The sequence below is a fragment of the Bombina bombina genome, chromosome 6, assembly GCF_027579735.1.
Source record: "Bombina bombina isolate aBomBom1 chromosome 6, aBomBom1.pri, whole genome shotgun sequence".
Classification (NCBI taxonomy): domain Eukaryota; kingdom Metazoa; phylum Chordata; class Amphibia; order Anura; family Bombinatoridae; genus Bombina; species Bombina bombina.
In genome coordinates this window covers 742,225,553-742,237,805 of record NC_069504.1, presented here as the reverse complement: position 1 = coordinate 742,237,805, position 12,253 = coordinate 742,225,553, and the positions used below count along the sequence as shown (strand labels likewise).

The window sequence follows — 12,253 nt, the reverse complement described above, 5'->3', positions numbered from 1 at the left end:
CTACAAGGAAAGTAGTGTCTGTTTGCAGATGACACGGATATTTTTAATATAGTAGATGTTCCAGTGGGATGAGAGAATAAAATGAGAGCATTGGACAAATGACTGGAATCTAAAGTTTAACATCACAAAATTATGCATTTAGGAAAGAAAAATCCGAAGGTTAGTTGCAGACTCAGTGACACTTTACTGACTATCACAGAAGAGGAACAGGACTTGGGAATTATTATTTTAGATGGGTTTTAAATCTGGTAAACAAGCAGTATTGAAGCAAGTAAGGCTGTAGAATGCTTGCTTGTATACATAGAGATATTTACAGCATGACTAGTAAGGTTCTTATTTCACTTTCCAGATCACTAGTTAGACCTCATATTGAATATTATGTGCAGTTCTGCCGTTCTCCAGAAGGATATAAATAAACTGGAATGTGTGTAAAGGTGGTCTGCTAAAATGGTAAAAAAACTTACAAAGAATTGCTCAGTGACCTAAATATGTATAGCTTAAAGGAGAGAACTTGTAACTTTTAATATTAAGGGGCTTAGTAATGCTGAGGCTGTAAGTCATTTTCTTTAAAAAAAACACCAGAACAACGGGTCATGATCTGAAGTTAAAGGGGTAGTAGTTTCAGGAGTAATTGTTAAGAGAAAGGGGCCATTAGAACACTGTGAGTGACTTAAAGAATGTCTGGGATAAAATAAGGCAGGACCGCGCTATTATGACCTCCCTTCCGGTTGCAGGAATACTTGGGGGGGAAAAAAGGCTATATAGAGATACATACATATACATGTCTAAATATGTAAATGTCTGTGTGTGTGTGTATATATATATATATATATATATGTGTGTGTGTTTATAGGTGTGTGCATATTTATACATATATAGACGTGCCAGAATACAAACACACTAGCAGCTGCACTATTTTAGGCATGCTCCCAATATATCATTTACTATCATTAAATTGGTGTATATTATTGGTCTCCAAGTTATGAGAATCTCTTTTGGGAGTGGTGCTAGCGTCAAAACATTTAACAAAAGGGTTTTCGGATAGAGTTAAAAAGAAAGTCATGCATATTGCAGTATTCTGTGCCTAGACTAAAGTGAGGCTTGAAAATTAATAAAACATAACTTTTATTAAAGTAGACAAAAAAATGGGTAAGCAATTAAAGGGATAGGAAATTAAAAATTAAACTTGCATGATTCAGATAGAGTATGTCATTTTAAGACACTTTTAAATTCACTTCTATTTTCAAATGTGCTTCTTTTTCTTAGTATCCCTTGTTAAAAAATGAATACGCACATATCATACACTAGTGGGAGCTGCTGCTAATTGGTGCCTGCACACATTTGTCTCTTGTGATTGGCTAAATAGATATTTGCAGCTTCCTGTCAGTACTGCAATGCTGTTCCTTCAGCAATGGATAGTAAGAGAATGAAGCAAATTTGATAATTGAAGTAAATCGGAAAGTTGTTTAAAATTGTATGTTCTATCTGAATCATAAAAGTAAATTTTGGGGTTTACTATCCCTTTAAAACCAAGTCAGAGTCTGACTGCTATGTATTAAGATAATGAAACATCCAAATGCTGAACTGCAATCAGGTTCTCACCTCATTGAGGATGGTGCAAATTGGACAAACTGACGACCTCCAGCAAGATTCATACCATAAGACAATAAGTCAACAGCACCATATAGATCCTTAATGTAAAAAGATGTATTCAAGCATAAAAACAGACAGATATGCAGCATATCTGTCTGTATTTATGCTTTAATAAATCTTTTGACAGTAAAGGGTCAGTCAAGTCCAAAATAAACTTTCATGATTTAAATAGGAAATGTAATTTTAAACAACTTTCCAATTTACTTTTATCACCAAGTTTGCTTTGTTCTCTTGGTATTCTTAGTTGAAAGCTAAACCTAGATAGGCTCATATGCTAATTTCTTAGACCTTGAAGGCCGCTTCTTATGTGAATGCATTTTGACAGTTTTTCACCACTAGAGGGCATTAGTTCATGTGTATCATATAGATAACATTGAGCTCATGCACGTGAAGTTACCCTGGAGTGAGCACTGATTGGCTAAAATGCAAGTCTGTCAAAAGAACTAAAATAAGGGAGCAGTTTACAGAGGCTTAGATACAAGGTAATCACAAAGATAAAAATTGTATTATAACCGTATTGGTTATGCAAAACTGGGGAATGGGTAATAAAGATATTATCTATCTTTTTTAACAACAACAATTCTGTTGTTGACAGTCCTTTTAAGGATCTATATGGTGCTGTGGACTTAATGTATTAAGATAATAAGATTGGCACTTCTCAAATATTATACCATATCTAGGCCTTAAAGGGACAGTCAAGTATAAATTAAACTTTCATTATTCAGATAGGACTTTAAATTTTAATTGACTTTCCAATTTACTTTCATCATCAAATTTGCTTTTTTCTCTTGGTATTCTTAGTTTAAACTAAACATAGGTAGGCTCATATGATAATTTCTAAGCCTTTGAGGGCTGCCTCTTATCACAGGCTTTTTAAATCTCTTTTCAACACAAAGAGACAGAAAGTACACGTGGGCCATATAGATAACACTGTGTTCAGGCACAGGGGGTTATTTAAGATCTAGCACAATACAATGCTAAATTTAAGACAATAGATAATAAACAGTCACAGTCATGTGATCGGGGGGCTGGAAGAAGGTTCCTAGATACAAGGTAATCACAGAGTTAAAAAGTACATTAATATAACTGTGTTGGTTATGCAAAACTGGGGAATGGGTCATAAAGGGATTATCTATCTTTTAAAACAACAACAATTCTATGGTTGACTGTCCCTTTAAGTGATTATTCACATAGTGCCAAAAAATACATGACACATTGTATCCGATATATTAGGTTTCTCCTAATTGTGTGAATGGTGGGTGTAATATAGATACTATATAATAATAGTTACCAAATAGTGCTTCTGTGACCTTAATAATATCGGTCAAAATTCCTTCTTATACACACTTGCTATGTAGCAAATAATCGCTTATATTAATAGCTGTATGTATTTTGAATAAATTATTAATACATTGTATATAATGTTAGACTGATATGTAACTGTAGCTATATTCATACCTAAAACAATGATTACTAAGTTTTTATAGTTCTTATAGTTTTTGCTATCTGAAACATTGCAATGTTGTAAGCACTCTGCTGGTTAATAGACTGGAAGGCAAATGCACTCCGCAGGCCCCGCAAAACCCAGCGGTCTTTTTATATTGGTTCCGTCTGAGCTACGAGCTGCCATACAGCGAACCATAGATGTGTACTTAATAATATTGTAACAATGTTAGTGACTATTTTCCAGTCACTGTTATCATCTATTTAGCGATATGCATTCGGTTCTTAGGCATCGTAATGATTGATATTTTGTTTACTAACAGTGATAAAAGGACATATAGACACAATTGTTATATTACACACACACACGCGCATAAAATACAAAAATTGCAGCAAGCGTTTAAGCCAGTTTATTTATTATTGCTGTATAAGCTAGGAAGGTAATATAATATTTGTTGGGCTACTATCGAGCCTGAATACACTGGCTATAGACTTGCTGCCACTGAGGATTATACAGAATCGGAATTAACGTTAAGCATCAGTACCCTGTAATGATAAAATATTGTAGACCCCATTATCCCATACAACCCCCATATATATATATATATATATATATATATATATGTGCATTGGAGTTCTTTTCAGTTAAAGGGACATGAAACCCACAATTTTTCTTTCATGATTCAGATAGAGAATACAATTTTAAACAACTTTCCAATTTACTTCAATTATTTAATTTGCTTCCTTCTCTTGTTATCCTTTGCTGAAAGCTTTATCTAGGAAAGCTCAGGAGCAGCAGAGAACCTAGGTTCTAGCTGTTGATTGGTAGCTGCATAAATATATTGATTGTGATTGGCTCACCCATGAGTTCAGTTAGAAACCATTAGTGCATTGCTGCTACTTCAACAAATGATACCAAGAGAATGAAGCAAATTAGATAATAGCAAGTAAATTAGAAAGTTGTTTAAAATTGTATTCTCTATCTGAATCATAAAATAAAATAAATTGGGTTTCATGTCCCTTTAAGTAGATGAACACATGTTAAAGCATATTTAATGCTATATTCATATTTTATAAAGGTTTTATCTATATATTTACAGTAAATATTTTACATTCCAATGTTCTGCACATAGCAGAAAAGTAGCAAACGTCACAAAAGGGGCGAGCCTTGTTCCTTACCACAGTGATTTTCAACCTTTTTTTTGCCGTGGCACACTTTTTTACATTTAAAAATCCTGCGGGACACCACCATCCCAAAATTTTACAAAATCACACATTGTAGCCTAATAGAGCATATATATATATATATATATATATATATATATATATATATATATATATATATATACACACACATACTGTGCTGTCATGCCATGCCTCCTACAAACTATACATGACATATTGACATTCATTCACAAACAATCATAATGATTGTTTGTGAATGAATGTCAATATGTCATGGTTGTAAATGATGCCTGCCTATCTGCCTGATGAGCCTGTCACATACCGCTCAATATTTCAAAATTTGAAAGAGGGACACCCCCGCACTGGGAAAAGTGTTATCTGTGGAGCACAAGATTGTATGTGGAGCATGGTATACTGTTCTGGAGGAGGAGCAATGCTGCGCCAGCATGCATGGGGGATTGAAGTGTCGCGTGGTGCTGCGGGTAGAGCCGGCACTAGGCACGTCTTGTGGGGGTTCCTTCCAAGTGTGAACACGGGTCGGGAGGCGAGCTGCCGCTGCACAGTTACCCTCAGTCATCATCTCACTCAAAATAAAAAAACGTCCCAGAGTAAAAAACATGCAAAATTTAAAAAATATGTCACACTGTTGTCAGTCTGCCGTGGCACACCTGAGGATCTCTCACGGCACACTGGTTGAAAAACACTGCCTTACCAGACTTACACAGCATTCATTGGACATTGTGATACACACAGTCTTTTGTTTGCAGTAGTCTATGTTTGGGACAGTCTCGTTTTGTATGCCTTGTGACTTGTTTTTAAATAAATTGTTATACTTTTTAACCACTTCTGATATATTCTTTGGTGCTGGAATATCGTTCTTTGCCTTGCCTTCTATTAGGAGCTTACTGTACATGTATATCCAGAGCTTGATTTTGAAGCTCTAGACCAGTGTTTTTCAACCAGTGTGCCGTGAGAGATCCTCAGGTGTGCCACTGCAGACTGACAACAGTGCGGGGGTGTCCCTCTTTCAAATTTTTAAATATTGGGAGGTATGTGAAAGGCTCATCAGGCATCATTTACAACCATGACATTGACATTCATTCACAGACAATCATTATGATTGTTTGTGAATGAATGTCAATATGTCATGTATAGTTTGTAGGAGACATGGCATGACAGCACAGTACAGTGTGTATATATATATATATATATATATATATATATACTGTATATATATCCTGTATTAGGCTACAATGTGTGATTTTGTAAAATTTTGGGACGGTGGTGTGCCACAGGATTTTTTAATATAAAAAAGTGTTCCACGGCAAAAAAAAGGTTGCAAATCACTGCTCTAGACAATGTGAGTACCGTTTCTGGTTCTTCTGCAATTTTCATATAATCACAGAACTTCGCTATATGTGTTTCTTTTTTTTCCTGAGGTTCACCTGCTGAGTATTACGACCGTGATTACCTGGGACATTTATCCTTTTTAGTGCACTATCACATTTGTTTTTTTGTTTTATATATATATATACTTTCTCTGTGAAAAGGAATCACAAAGTCAAAGGCGCCTCCTAGTGTAATACAGTTGGAACAAATGGAATAACATGAATGCCAAATGGATACTCACAAATATAGTAGCACTCCGTTGTGCTAATAGAGGCAGACTGGGAACTCACAGTGTCCCAGCTCACTGGAACAACAAGATTGCTGGTCTCTCCAATGTCCACATCTGGCCAAATTGGATAAGCCCAGGTACCACGTCAAGGTCTTTTCCAAAACCTGAATCCCTAAACAGCCACTCAATGCAAGCTCTCAATCCATCAGCAGTTTGTTGTATTGAGAGCTTACATTGTGTGGCTGTTTAGCTGATTAACTGCCTGTGGCTCTGGTGACAGTGCAGCTTCCTGAGAGTGCTGTTTTGCACCCAGGGCTGTGCATGTTACAGGGTCATAGGATGTGTACCCGGTCCGGCCTGAGAGTGCTGACCCCTCCCGTGTTTTGTGTGTATATATATATATATATACATAGTACCAAAATACCATCATATATGTATTTATGAATAAATAGAACATACTTTTCTATGTGAAGTGCATTGGAATGTGAAATATTAATATTTTCATGTCTGGTTAGCACACTTGAGAATATGCGATCGGGTTTGCGCTTGAGTAGGTTGTTAGTTTTTTTCCCACTTTTCTTGCTCCATTGACTTTTATTGGGGAATACGTTAAAAGGATACTTAACCCGATTTTTTTCTTTCCTGGTTCAGATAGAGCACGCAATTTTAAGCATTTTCCTAATTTACTCCTATTATCAATTTTTCTTTGTTCTCTTGCTATCTTTATTTTAAAATGCAGGAAAGTAAGGTTAGGAGCCGGACCATTTTTGGTTCAGCACCTGGGTAGAGCTTGCTGATTGGTTTGCTACATTTAGCCACCAATCAGCCAGCGCTACGCAGGTGCTGAACCAAAAATGGGCCGGCTCTTAAGCTTACATTTCTGCTTTTCAAATAAAGATAGCAAGAGAACGGAGAAAAAATGATAATAGGAGTAAATTAGAAAATTTCTTAAAATTGCCTGCTCTATCTGAATCATGAAATAAAAAAAACATGGGTTTAGTGTCCCTTTAACGCGGTCATCATATTCTAACTTTGGCTTAATGTTCGCATCTGGTTAGCACGCGAGTGAAAACTTGGTTTACTTTCAACTTGTAAAACGAGCACTACCCGATACACACAAATACCACTCAACACGTGATCTGGCCATAAGTGTGATGCCTGCTGCATTGTTTTATGGGCAGGGCAAATAAAATTAGTTTTTCAAAACAGCTATGGATACAGAAATGCGATGTTTTGTTGCATTTATTTTTGCTTATGCTTACTGATCTTGTTCTTAAGCACTGATTCAATTCCTTGCATGTCTACTTAGGTTGTCATGGTTAGTCTAACTTCACTCTAATTTCTCTTTTCAGCCCAGTGGTGGTGGAAATTCCCCATTTCGCCTCAGTGGGGCGCGGAGACCGAGAGTTAGTTGTTTTGCGCAGTGACAATGGAACAGTGTGGAAGGAACATCAGAACCGCTACGGAAAGGAATATCTCGAAGAGGCGTTGAGTGGGATGGATGAAGGTAAGCTCACCATTAGGTAAGACAATAGCAGGAGACCAGTTAGAGTTCCATTTGGCATTCACTGAAAATGAAGGGCTAGATTACAAGTGGAGTGAAAAATATCCCTTTCGGAAAGCAATATTTGTGCTCCACTTAATAATACCAGTGCACGCAAACATGTGCTGGTATTACAAGTTAGGTGCAATATGAACGCGACTTCACGTACGCATTGCATGGTAGCTTTTTCCTCACAAGATTGTGCTTCTATAGGCTTCAAAGGGAGCCTCATTCTCATGCCGTCAGACACGGCATGAGAACCTAGTGCAGTGAATGGGGTTAGTCACGCAGCAATGGGCAGCAGATTTAAATATATATGTATATGCTTATATATATATATATGTATGTGTTTATATGTGTATATACACATATTAACACATAAATATATATGTATATAAACATATACATATGTTTATAGAGAACACACAGTTTCCATAGACCGCAATATAAAGGCACTTTTCAGTGCTGTTTTTGTCCTAACGCCTCACGCCTGCTCACTTTAACCCCTGATAACTGCTTAGTGCAGTTTAAAAAAAAAAAAAGATTCCACTATTTTTTATTTTTAAAAAATCACTACACACTGTATTTTGGGGGCAATTGTAGGACATTTTAAAAATTAACCAGAGGTCTGGTTTCTTGTAATGTCTGGTTATTTATCATGTACACAAAAGTGGGAAGGAAGAAGGGGACAAGAAGGGGTTTAATTAGCCCTCATTCCCATAGAATAGTAAAGTTGTAGAATAAATTCTACTAAATGAAAGAGTTATTGCTTAAAAACTAATTTATTAGCATCATGTTAAAATAAGGTATATGATAATTATTACATAACTAAATGTGGAAAATACTTATTAACCTTATAAATACCCCAAAAACACACCACAATACTACTGACGAGTATAAATGATAGCACACACTGCAGAGCCACCCCCCTGTATTCCTGGCCGATAACGGGAAACGTCGGCTTCAGGTGCCAGGGATGGTCTCTACTGTGTCAAACAACTACTCAACTACTCAAAAAGGGATGGTCTCTACTGTGTTAAACAACTACATAAACGCGTTTCGACCGTTGCTGTGCGGCCTTTCTCAATATGGTAAAGTATACTGACAAGCCGAGTGCCGCAACTAACCACCTTATATACCCACCAGGCTCCCATAATGACCAATCGCATTTAGCTTCATGAACACACCCCTTCAAGAACCAATAGATACTGGTCTATGTACATACGTTGCTTCCGATTGGCTAACGGACTATACAGTTTGTCCAATAGATCTTTGTTTACATTCAGAAGTCACGTATGCTATTCAAAAATTCACATCGACAGCTCAGAGAGGTTTATATATTTATTTGCGAAGGTCACGTAGAGAAACTATTAGTAATATAAGGTGATTGAGGCTAAAATATTCAAAGTGCACCCTATTCCCTTAAGACCTACTGTTAAGTTATGTGAGCTACATAGTAACAATAGATGTGTACACAAAAGTTACCTTCTAGCACATAACTAAAAATTAATAATATTGGCTGAAGGGACAGGTTTTTAAAAACAAAAACCACTTATAGTGAGGAGCATTACTATTCTTAGAAAGGATTGAAACTAAACCCATTAATTCATTTCAACTGTAATATACAAATTGGATTCTCCTATTATAATTCTCTCACATTATATGTAAGACACCATGCAAGAGCTAAATAGAGAAAGGGTCCAAATGTTAGCTTGTATATGGTATATCCATAGTGAATTCATGGGATATGTAGCCTACTCTTCTTATACATTTGCAAAATGCCATGTACATAACATACATTCCCAATATACACAGATGTCTATCAATTTTATAACAATCCCTATACCTAAATACATAGAACACTGAAGTTAATGGTGAGATTAGTCCCATTATTTCAAATGATGCAGTATGTCTATCAATTAATCCTAAATGTAATGCCATAGTACATGAAATCCTTAATATGTATGCATAGTATATTGTCCCCACTAATTCGGGGTGCACATTTGACTAAAAGGGGGTTAATAAGACATATATATCAATGTGAGGTTCATGGGATACGTAGCCTAATCTTATTATACATTTGCAAAATGCCATGTACATAACATACATTCCAAATATACACAGATGCCTATCAATTTTATAACAATCCCTATAGCTAAATACATATAACACTGAAGTTAAAGGGACATGAAACCCAAATTTTTTATTTCATGATTTAGAAAGAGCAAGCAGTTTTAAGCAACTTTCTAATTTACTTCTATTATCTAATTTGCTTAATTCTCGTGATATTCTTAGCTGAAAAGCATATCTAGATAGGCTCAGTAGCTGCTGATTCGTTGCTGCACATAGATGCCTCCTGTGATTGGCTCTCCCATGTGCATTGCTCTTTCTTCAACAAAGGAGATAATAGAAGTAAATTGGAAAGTTGTTTAACCTCTTAAGGACATATGACAGATTTTTTCCGTCATAAAACATTTGAGCAAACTGAAAGCTGTGTCCTTATAGGGTTAAAATTGTATTCTCTATCTGAATCTTGAAAGAAAAAATTTGGGTTTAATGTCCCTTTAACCCCTTAATGACAACTGACGTATCAGGTACGTCATGCAAAAACGAACAGTTAATGACAATAGACGTACCTGGTACGTCAGTTGTCTAACAGAGTGCTGGAAGCGATCGCAATTGCTTCCAGCAGCTCTCAGGGTATTGCAGTGATGCCTCGATATGGAGGTATCCTGCAATACCTTTTTACAAGACTCTGATGCAGAGAGAGCCACTCTGTGGCCCTCTCTGCACCGGTAGCGATGGTGCCATTCGTTGGTGGGTGGGAGCGTAGCAGGGAGGCGGGTGGGCGGCCCATCGCTACCCGGCATCCGGTTCCTGTAAGTGCAATGTGCACGCCGGGTGCCGGGAGTGTGGGGGGGGGGGGGCCTGCGGGGGCGCGCGCGCGCGCATTAGCCACTGACACCAATGAGGAGGGAGAGGGGGGGAAAAAGTTAAAAAAAAAATAAATATAAAAGGATCTGGGAGGGGGATGGGGGTATTGTGGGGGGGCTGCTACACTACAGAAAAAGTTTAAAGTTTAAAAGAAAAAAAAATACTTTTGTTTTTGGGGGCAAACTGGGTACTGGCAGACAGCTGCCAGTACCCAAGATGGCGGCAATTAGGTAGGGGAGAGGGTGGGGGGGGGATCAGGGAGGTTGGGGGCTAAGGCAGGGGTCTATCACAGCTAAAATATTTTATTATTTTTATTTTTAAAAAAAACACCTTTTATTTAGTACTGGCAGACTTTCTGCCAGTACTTAAGATGGCGGGGGAGGGAAGATAGCTGTTTGGGAGGGATCAGGGGGTGGGATGTGTCAGGTGGGAGGCTGATCTCAACACTAAAGCTAAAATTAGCCCCTACAAGCTACCTAATTAACCCCTTCACTGCTGGGCGTAATTCACGTGTAGTGCACAGCAGCATTTAGCGGCCTTCTAATTACCAAAAAGCAACGCCAAAGCCATATAAGTCTGCTATTTCTGAACAAAGGGGATCCCAGAGAAGCTTTTACAGCAATTTGTGCCATAATAGCACAAGCTGTTAGTAAATAATTTCAGTGAGAAACCTAAAATTGTGAAAAATGTAAAGTTTTTCTCTCTTGTAAGATGTATCGAGTCCACGGATTCATCCATACTTGTGGGATATTCTCCTTCCCTACAGGAAGTGGCAGAGAGAGCACCCACAGCAGAGCTGTCTATATAGCTCCCCCCTAAACTCCACCCCCCAGTCATTCTCTTTGCCGGCTCTAACAAGATGGAAGGGTAAAGAGATTGTGGTGACAAAATATTAGTTTTTATTTTTAGTTGGTTATTTTAAATGGTACCGGTGTGTACTATTTACTCTCAAGCAGAAAAGAGATGAAGATTTCTGCATGGAGGATGATGATCTTAGCATTTGGTAATTAAGATCCATTGCTGTTCCCACAGAGGCTGTGGAGTACAGGAAACTTCAGTTGAGGAACGGTTTTGCAGTCTCTACTGCACTGAGGTATGTTCAGTCAATTTTTCTAGAAAGACAGGATATTTCAAGAAAAGGGCTGACATTATCCCCATGAGGGGAAGGGTAAGCTTTAATCAAACATTCTAGAACTGAGAGCGATATTCAATGCGCTCCAGGCGTGGCCTCAGCTAGCTGTGGCCAAATTCATCAGATTTCAGTCGGACAACATCACGACTGTAGCTTATATCAATCATCAAGGAGGAACACAGAGTTCTCTAGTGATGATGGAGGTAACCAAAATAATCCGATGGGCGGAGGATCACTCTTGCCATCTCTCAGCAATCTATATCCCAGGGGTAGAGAACTGGGAGGCAGATTTCCTAAGTCATCAGACTTTTTATCCGGGGGAGTGGGAACTCCATCCGGAGGTATTTGCCCAGCTGACTCAGCTATGGGGCACACCAGAATTGGATCTGATGGCGTCCCGTCAGAATGCCAAACTTCCTCGTTACAGGTCCAGGTCCCGGGATCTCAAGGCGGTATTGATAGATGCTCTAGCAGCGCCTTGGTCCTTCAATCTGGCTTATGTTTTTCCACCGTTTCCTCTCCTCCCGCGTCTGGTTGCCAGAATCAAGCAGGAGAGAGCTTCGGTGATTCTGATAGCACCTGCGTGGCCACGCAGGACTTGGTATGCAGATCTAGTGGACATGTCATCGGTTCCACCATGGACTCTGCCAATGCGGCAGGACCTTGTAATCCAAGGTCCATTCACGCACACAAATCTAATTTCTCTGCGTCTGACTGCTTGGAGATTGAACGCCTGATTCTATCA

The 12,253-nt window shown here is 38.1% G+C and overlaps 1 protein-coding gene across 3 annotated transcripts in view; it reads left to right on the top strand.

Annotated features, from left to right (window-relative positions):
• ANK1 (ankyrin 1) overlaps window positions 1-12,253 on the top strand; it is a 789,047-nt gene that overhangs the window by 570,358 nt on the left and 206,436 nt on the right. For all 3 annotated transcript variants that reach the window (XM_053717993.1, XM_053717995.1, XM_053717994.1), the window contains one exon: window positions 7,252-7,406. In XM_053717993.1, the coding sequence (XP_053573968.1) occupies window positions 7,252-7,406 (155 nt within the window). The remainder of the gene's footprint in view (window positions 1-7,251; window positions 7,407-12,253) is intronic.